This window comes from Hordeum vulgare, chromosome 2H (assembly GCF_904849725.1).
Source record: "Hordeum vulgare subsp. vulgare chromosome 2H, MorexV3_pseudomolecules_assembly, whole genome shotgun sequence".
NCBI classification, from domain to species: domain Eukaryota; kingdom Viridiplantae; phylum Streptophyta; class Magnoliopsida; order Poales; family Poaceae; genus Hordeum; species Hordeum vulgare.
Window position 1 is genome coordinate 44,024,981 of NC_058519.1, and position 8,255 is coordinate 44,033,235.

Consider the following 8,255-nt stretch of genomic DNA (forward strand, 5'->3'; position numbering starts at 1 on the left):
AAATTTTATATTGGGTCAATGCTATTTTTGCCCGGCTCTCTTGCATTGTTGGAATGTTTCTATTCCATTTTTGAACTGACACTGCTGTGATTTTTTCGACTGAGTGTATTAGATTTTTAGTCTAAGTCAATACAGTTTTTGTTAAGTCTACAACAATCCATTTTTGTTGCCTTATGCAAGTAAACACTAATAAAAACATGAAGGCGTTATTTAACAATATTTTCAGACTAAGTTTATTTTGAACAAAGAAATAGTTGTCTTATGCAAGTAAACAGTAATACAAAATATTTCATTTTTGAAACTTAAAAATTGCGTAAAAAGTTCATCAAAAGTGAGGGATCATTGAATGGTGAGTCTTTCGAAGAAGGCCGTAAGGGCAAATTTGTGATGATATATGAAGATGAACTACAAGCATCATGTGTGGCACTGATAATGTTCTTTCTGTTTTTACTTAGTTTAGCTCTGTTGTAAGTCAAAATGTATAAAGTTTAACCAAGTTCATAGAAAATAATATGAACGTTAATAAAAACAAGCACATGTATTGTGAAAATATATTTGATGAATTTAACGTACTGATTTAGTATTTCGTATGTTCATAACTTTTTTCTACAAATTTGATCGAAAGTTACACAGCTTGACCGCTAATATGCAGAATAAAGAAGAAAGGGAGTACACACTTTGGAGTAGAAATAATTAGTAGGGATACATTGTGTAGGCACATAAATGGCACAATCCCAACACTGGAAGTGGGCACACGATTGATCTAACTCCGGAAATGGAGGTCAGTTCTTGAACTTGGGCTGCTTGACTATCATCACAGAGCAGTGCGCGTGGTGGGCGCAGTAGTCGCTCACGCTCCCAAGCAATGCCCTGCGAGAAAGAGGAGTTGAGACAAAAAGCCCGTCACGATTAGACGATCGGCTTTGCTAAAATTCAGTCAACTGAGAGCGAAGTCTCAGTCAATACTATAATCAGTCGACTTAGACGATATAGTGCGGTCGAAAATCAAGCACCTCTTGATGGCGCCGTAGCCGTGGCTGCCGACGACGAGCAGATCGGCGTGGTGCTTCTCGACGGCGTTGCACAGGACGTGCCTCGGCTCCCCGTCGACCACATCCACCACGCCCTGCACCTGCATGCGGTTTCGTAGAATAGAAGCAGCAACAGGTTTTACGGATATGCAACGTGTGATCGTTAATCTATCGGTCCATGCCGCAATGCGACGAGCTGCGAGTAGCGGATGTTATGTTACCGAGTTGGCGACGCAGAGGCGGCGCGCCTTGTCGACGACGCCCTCGGCCTTCTTGCGCAGGTCCGCCTCCACCAACCTCACCACGTCGCCGGACACGCCTGACACGAATCCGCAGAACTCATCAGTCAAAGCTCGCTCCGATTCGGGAGCACGAAACGATGATGAAGCATAGAAGAGGAGGTTAACGACGCACCGGGGCCGCCCATGGTGACCACGGGGGAAGGGGGCGGCTTGGCGTGGACGACGACGAGCTCGACCGCTCCGGCGCCGGCCACCCCGGCCCTCGCCGCCACGTGCCGCACGGCCCACTCGAGCGCGCGGTAGCTGTGGTCGCTGTCGTCCACGGCGACCAGCACCACCGTCTTCCTCCTCCCCTCCTCCGCCGGGCCCGCCTCCGCCGCACCAGCCACCGCCTTGGTCTCCGCCATCATATAGCAATCGAACGACGCGACGATTATAACTGATGATTTTAGAGAAGGTTTCTTGGTTGAAGTGGTTATAGCTCAAGGCCGCGGGGCTAGGCCTATATATATAGCTTACTTGTCTGTCAGCCGCCATTGCGGGTGTGAGAGTGGCGAAACCGGAGGCGCGGTTACGAGTGGCGGGAGCTGATGACGGCAGGGCTCCCCCGGTTTCCGTTCTGTTATGTTGCTTTTCACTTCTCATCATCTGCCCGCTGGATGAGGACGGCGACGGCAGCGACGGTTCGGGGGGATGTTGCGGTCGTTTCTTTTCCGTCGGTGCGTGCTGATTCCTGATGCACTGGAGATGCGTGTTGGGATTTGGGTTGGAAGAGAATTCGAGAGCGGCACCTTCGTCTTGTGAGAAGAAGATATTTTGTTTTGGCGGGTTGAGAAGAAGATGTTTGGTTTTGTTTGCTAAATCCCAAGTAATCTAAGATTTGTTTTATGTCTATCTAAGTTTCCTGCTGGAAAGTGTAATTTTAGTGTACTCTTGTACATTTCGTAGAAAAGAGCAACTTCATTAAAAATGCAATTGCAATTTTCTAAATTGACCTAGATATAAGCTTCATCAAGAGAAACCTTAAGAACCATGTATATTAGCGTTTCTATCGAACCATGGTTTACAAATTTATTGGCCTTATCCAAACATAAATCTGTAGCCAAGTGAGATCACAACCACCGCGTCGTCCCACGGGCGGCTCGGACAGTTGACCAAAACCACTACCTTCACCCCTAACCTTCCTCTCACTCCCTCTCGTCGTTGTCGGTTTTCGTTGGTGGGCGAAGCCCGTGGGTGGCCGGCAGCGGCAGGATCTGCTACATGTGGTGGCATTTTGTTCTGCAGCGGCGTCCAAAATTGTGGAAATGATCGTAGTTATAAAGATTGTTATTCTTGTCAATTGTCTAGGTGTAATCTGTTATCATGCCGGTTGTCTTCTTTCAAAAGAGATATCTCTAGTGAACCTATGGTCTCCGACTCTATTCTTCCATCAATAAAAACTCTTACAAATTTGCTTCTTTACTATTTGCCTTTACTTTTTGCTGTAGCATTATCTATCTATCTATTTCCTTTTAACCATGTACCTAGCAAGACAAGGAGCTTGGCAATCCCTTCGCTACGTTGGATGCAAGTATTTATCTTATTCTTGTGTGGAAAAAGTCCACAACGAACCTTGAACTCGTAGGGGCTAGCGAAATCGAACCCTGAACTGTCAATCCCGGTAATCGGCACTCTGAACTCTTTGATCCCGGTCTAATTCGAACCCTGAGTCCTCTTGCCAAACGGGGATTCGCTGACGTGGCCGGGATTTCTGTGGGAGATAGTTTTTCGGCCGGTCCGTCGCGCTTATGGGCCGAAAGAAGATGGGCTTATCCTCTGCACCCCAGCCATAGAGCACTGTATCTGCCCATTCTGTGGCCCGACCAGTCCAGTCTCTCCACTCTGCCCCGTCTCCTTCTCTGCTCCAATGGCGGCAATGGCGACGGGCGGATGAACGGAGCGGCGACGATCGTGACCGCGCGACGAGAAGCAACGGTGTATGTAAGTTCTCCGACATCTCCACGTCCTGTAGCCGTAGTGTGGAGCCTTTCTGTGGCATTAGGGTTAGGGTTTAGGCGGGAATATTGGGGTTTTTTTCTGGTGCTGGTAAAGCTAGGTTTTTGCCTCCGATTTTGGTCGATTTTAGGGTTGATTACTTCCGTGTAGTGATTATTTCCTTTGCATTTCAGTTTCATCATGGACCCGACCGAGATTTTGAATGTGAGATTTCATATTGGAGGGGAGTTTGTCCGCCATGGTTCTAATTTGGAGTATGTGGGGGGCGATCAAGAGATGTCGGAGATCGAGAGGGACAATCTCTCGTTTCAGGAAGTGAAAGGTTTTCTTAAAGATCATATGGAGGTCAAGGATTCGATGAAGTTGTATTTTCTTATTCCTGGTAAATAGCTTATCAATGGATTGTTGTTGTTGCACGATGACAGTGGTTGTATGAGCATGGCAGACTATATTTGTGTGGGAGGAGTAGCAGATGTCTATATTGAGTACCATCAAGAGGAGGATAAGTACAGCAGTAGTGGCAGTGACTTTGAAGATGAATTAATGGACATATGTGAATCTGATGCTTCTCAACCTGATCATATCATTAGTGCAGAGCCAGCTCAAGATCAAGAAGAAGAGGAATATGTGCAGTTAGTAGATGATGTGTTTGTTAGTGATTGCAGTGGTGTGATAACTGAAGTGATTAAGAGCCCAGCTAAGCAGCCAAGAGCAGGAAGAGTTGCAGCTGCAAATGATGAATTGCCATCTCAACTTCCAATTTCTCAAGTGTGCAATCCAACTCAAGATGCAAGGCCAACAGAGTATGAAACAGAGCAACTGCATTCAGTGCATCCTGAGCATGAAAGAGAGGAATACCAGCCCCTTCCACTTGCACAAATACCTGCTAGTAGTTCAGATTCAGACTCTGACCCTGAATACATGGCACATAGTGATGACAGTGGTGAAAATTCAGAAGTTGTTGAGATGAGAAGACATGCAAGAAAATTCAAGAAGAGGATGAGAGATACAAAGAGTTGGATTGGAATGGATCCAAAAGCACCTATTCCAGTTGAACTAATTTCAAACATGGAGGATCAGCTAGAGGGTGAGGAGAAGGACTGGGAATATGATTCATCTGATGAAGACTATTCATATGATGAGGATTCTGATGGAGTTGTAGTAAGGAGGAAGACAACATATCCAAGATACAATGCTAACACTGATGTTCCACATTTTGAGTTGACTATGGTCTTTAGAAGCAAGAACCAGCTAGTGAAGGCACTCAAGAGATATGGCCTTATTACAAAGAGAAGTATTTCCTTTGTGAAGTCAGAGGCAGACAGGGTTAGAGCCAGGTGTGACTGGGATGGTTGTCCTTGGTTACTGTATGCAGCAAAGAGATCAAGAACAAGCAGATTTCAGATCATTACATTCAATAACATTCATGAATGTGCACAAAATAGGGACAATAGACTAGTCACTTCTAAAGTAATTGCTCAAAGATATGAGCACTTCATTTTGGCTAACCCAATGTGGAAGATAGAGAGCATGAAAGCAACAGTCTTGCAGGACATGTTTGCTGATGTGTCAACTTCCAAATGCAAGCATGCAAAGGGTCTTGTAATGGAGAAATTAATGACTGGTATGAAGGATGAATACAGCAGGGTCTTTGATTACCAGTTGGAGTTACTGAGAAGCAATCCAGGAAGCACTGTGGCAGTTTGTTTGGATCCAACATACATGGATCAGAATTATCTTCCAAAGCTTTTATGTCTGCTTCAAGGCACTGAAGGAAGGGTTCAAGGCTGGCTGCAGAAAAGTCATAGGATTAGATGGATGTTTCTTCAAAGGAGTTGTGAAGGGAGAGCTTCTGTGTGCAATAGCTAGGGATGCAAATAATCAAATGTACCCACTGGCCTCGGCAGTTGTGGAGAAGGAAACAAATGAGAGTTGGAAGTGGTTTGTTGGGTTGCTAATCAAGGATCTAGACATTAACAACAATGGAGCAGGTTGGGTATTTATCTCAGATCAGCAGAAGGGACTAATTAATGCTATGCAGGACTACCTACCCAATGCTGAGCACAGAATGTGTGCTAGGCACATCTATGCCAACTGGAGGAAGAAGTATAGGGCACATGAGTGGCAGAAAAAATTCTGGGCTGTTGCCAAAGCATCTAACCAGCAAGATTTCAACTATTATAAAGCAAAACTAGCACAGGAAACACCTGAAGGTGCAAAGGACATGATGAGAACAGAGCCAACACATTGGGCAAGGGCATATTTCCAAGTGGGTTCCAAATGTGAGTCAGTTGATAACAACTTATGTGAGTCCTTCAACCATTATATAGTGGAAGCAAGGTTCTACCCAATTATATCCATGCAAGAGAAGATCGGGAAGAAGGTATTTACCAGAATTCAGGAACAAAGGGCCAAAGGACAGAAGTTTCATGGAAAGATATGCCCAAGCATATTTAAAAAGTTGAAGACAAGCATAGCTAGAACCCAATTCATGGAGGTCTTGTGGAATGGGAAAGATGGATTTGAAGTCAAGCTGTTGACAGGGAGAAAGAGACAATATACTGTGAGTCTTGACAAAAGGACATGCTCATGTGGCTATTTCCAGCTGGCAGGGATTCCTTGCTCTCATGCCATCACAACAATCTACAAGTGTGGTAAGCTAGTTGAGGACTACATTGATCCTTGCTACTCTGTTGATGTGTTCAACAAAATATATGACCACTGTCTCCAGCCTGTGGAAGGCCCTGAAATGTGGCCAATTTCAGAGAAGCCAAGGCCAATAGCTCCTGGATATGTGAAAATGCCAGGTAGGCCTAAGAAGAACCACAGGAAGAGGGAAGAGACTGAGAAACCTAAGCCTTCCAATAGAATGACCAGACATGGCACTATCATTGCTTGCTCCATGTGTGGCAATCCAGGCCACAACAAGTCAAGCTGTGAGAAAAACCCAGAGAGAGGTAAGAAGAAAAATGCACACCTGACTAAGACTACCAAGAAAAGGAAGGCATCAGAGGTAATTCATTTCTTATACCTACTATGTATTGCTATTTTCTTACAGTTCATTTTAAATTGTTACTGATTAAGCTTATACCTGCTATATATCACAGTCTGGAAGTGCATCTGCTGGTCAAGCTACTACTGCATCTGCTGGTCAAGCTACTACTGCATCTGCTGGTTTAGACCACCAAGGCAGACAACTGGAGCATCGGGAAGTGGTGCAAGAGGTGCAACAAGGCACAGGGGCAGAAAAGATGCTGAAGATTATCCCAGCTATAGGTACTTCACTGCAGGAAGTGGTGGTCAGGACTGATCCTTATGTGTGCTTGTCAAAAGTGATGTAATGGTGCAAACATTAGGGTTCATCAGTGATGCACCTTATTTTGGTGAGATGTATGATCATGTAATGGTGCAAAAATTTGGTTCATCAGTGATGAAATGTTAGTTTCAAACTTGGTTCATCAGTTGTCTCCTTTTAAATCATGATATATTTTGTTGTCAGATTGTCTCATTTGTAATCATGTACTGAAACTTTGTTCCTTGCCATGCTGAGCACAAACTTTGCAAAGAAATTAAAATGAAAGCAATTGCAAAGAAATAAACTTTCCAATGCTGAGCATAAACTTCCAACATTCTAATAAACTTGGCAAAAGTACATTACATTCCTTCTCTGCCACTAAACCTAACACAGAAAGCTAAAATGCAAACAACTTCCCAGCCACTACTCCAAACACAAAGACAAGTACAATGAAAACCACTTTCTCAAATTTTCCCTTCAGAGCAGCAATCTCTGCACTCTTCTCCTTTAGCTGATCCTGCAGATCTTTCACAGTAGGCTCTACTGACACAAACTGGTCTCTGCACTCTTCCACTTGTTCTGCTGACACAGGAGGCACATTGTCTTGACCACGCAGCCTCCATACTTCATCACGCAGATCACCAATCAAGTCACTAAAAAACTTGGGCAATGGAGAATCATACCACTGAACAAACCCACATCCATCTCCATTCTGTGTAAGAAATCAATCACACAGAGCAAGGTGCAAATCAGGAAAAAATCTGAGATAGAAAGTAGAAACAATCAGAGAGAGACAGAGATCGAACCATTGCATTGACGCAGGAGTAGTAGCGCCTCCCTGGGTTTGCATGACTCCAGGATATCCATCTAGGAGCCTTCCTCCTCGGATTGCAATGGCACAGCACCTCCGGTTCATACGCCATCGGATTCTGGCGGTATGGCACCGGAGATCTCGCCTCTGTGCCCCTCCTTCTCCCAGAAGCTCCTCGGAAGCCAGGCGCGGAAGATTCATAGTTAGACCACGACATTTTCTTCCCCGCCGTGCGCCGCAACGCCGCCACACTCCCAAATCGCCTGCCCCGCCAAGAACTGGATGAACCCTAACTGGATGAACTCGATCCCCTTTTCTTTCGTCTCAGACTAGCATAACGGTTAGAACTGGCGCTGCGGTTAAGTAAGCTCGCCTTCTTGGCCCACATCTGATGCAAATCCTGGCCACGTCAGCGTTTTCCACCCCCAAATCGCATCAGGGTTCGAATTAGACCGGGATCAAAGAGTTCAGAGTGCCGATTACTGGGATTGACAGTTCAGGGTTCGATTTCGCTAGCCCCTACGAGTTCAAGGTTCGTTCTGGACTTTTTCCTTCTTGTGTAGGTACTGCTTATCTGGACACTTTGTTTATTTCTACTGGTTTGATTAAATCTTGGCTCTTCACTTAGGAAATGCTTTGCTACTATCTACATCGCCCTTCCTTTTTGGAGAAACCCAACGACTCCTGCTGGAGTAGCAGGTGGCAGCCCATCTTCCTGATTCCAGCCGTGTTTTCAGTGGGTCGGGCTTTCGACATTATGTGGTTTGTGCGACTTCAGGAGATCGATGGATTTGGGCAGGCTCGGCTAGTCTGGTCCCTCTGGCGCTGTTGGCTGGAGGCGAGGATATGTTGCGGCTCCTGTGTGGCTGTGGCCTTGT

The 8,255-nt window shown here is 45.4% G+C and overlaps 1 protein-coding gene across 1 annotated transcript; it reads right to left on the bottom strand.

Annotated features, from left to right (window-relative positions):
- Positions 1-554: 554 nt before the first annotated feature.
- LOC123424760 (universal stress protein YxiE-like) lies at positions 555-1,838 on the bottom strand. Its single transcript, XM_045108437.1, has 4 exons — positions 1,446-1,838; positions 1,253-1,350; positions 1,014-1,132; positions 555-870 (listed from the first exon to the last, which is right to left on the bottom strand). The coding sequence occupies exons 1-4, from the start codon at positions 1,681-1,683 to the stop codon at positions 783-785; spliced, it is 543 nt and encodes a 180-aa protein (XP_044964372.1). The 5' UTR covers positions 1,684-1,838; the 3' UTR covers positions 555-782.
- Positions 1,839-8,255: the final 6,417 nt, after the last annotated feature.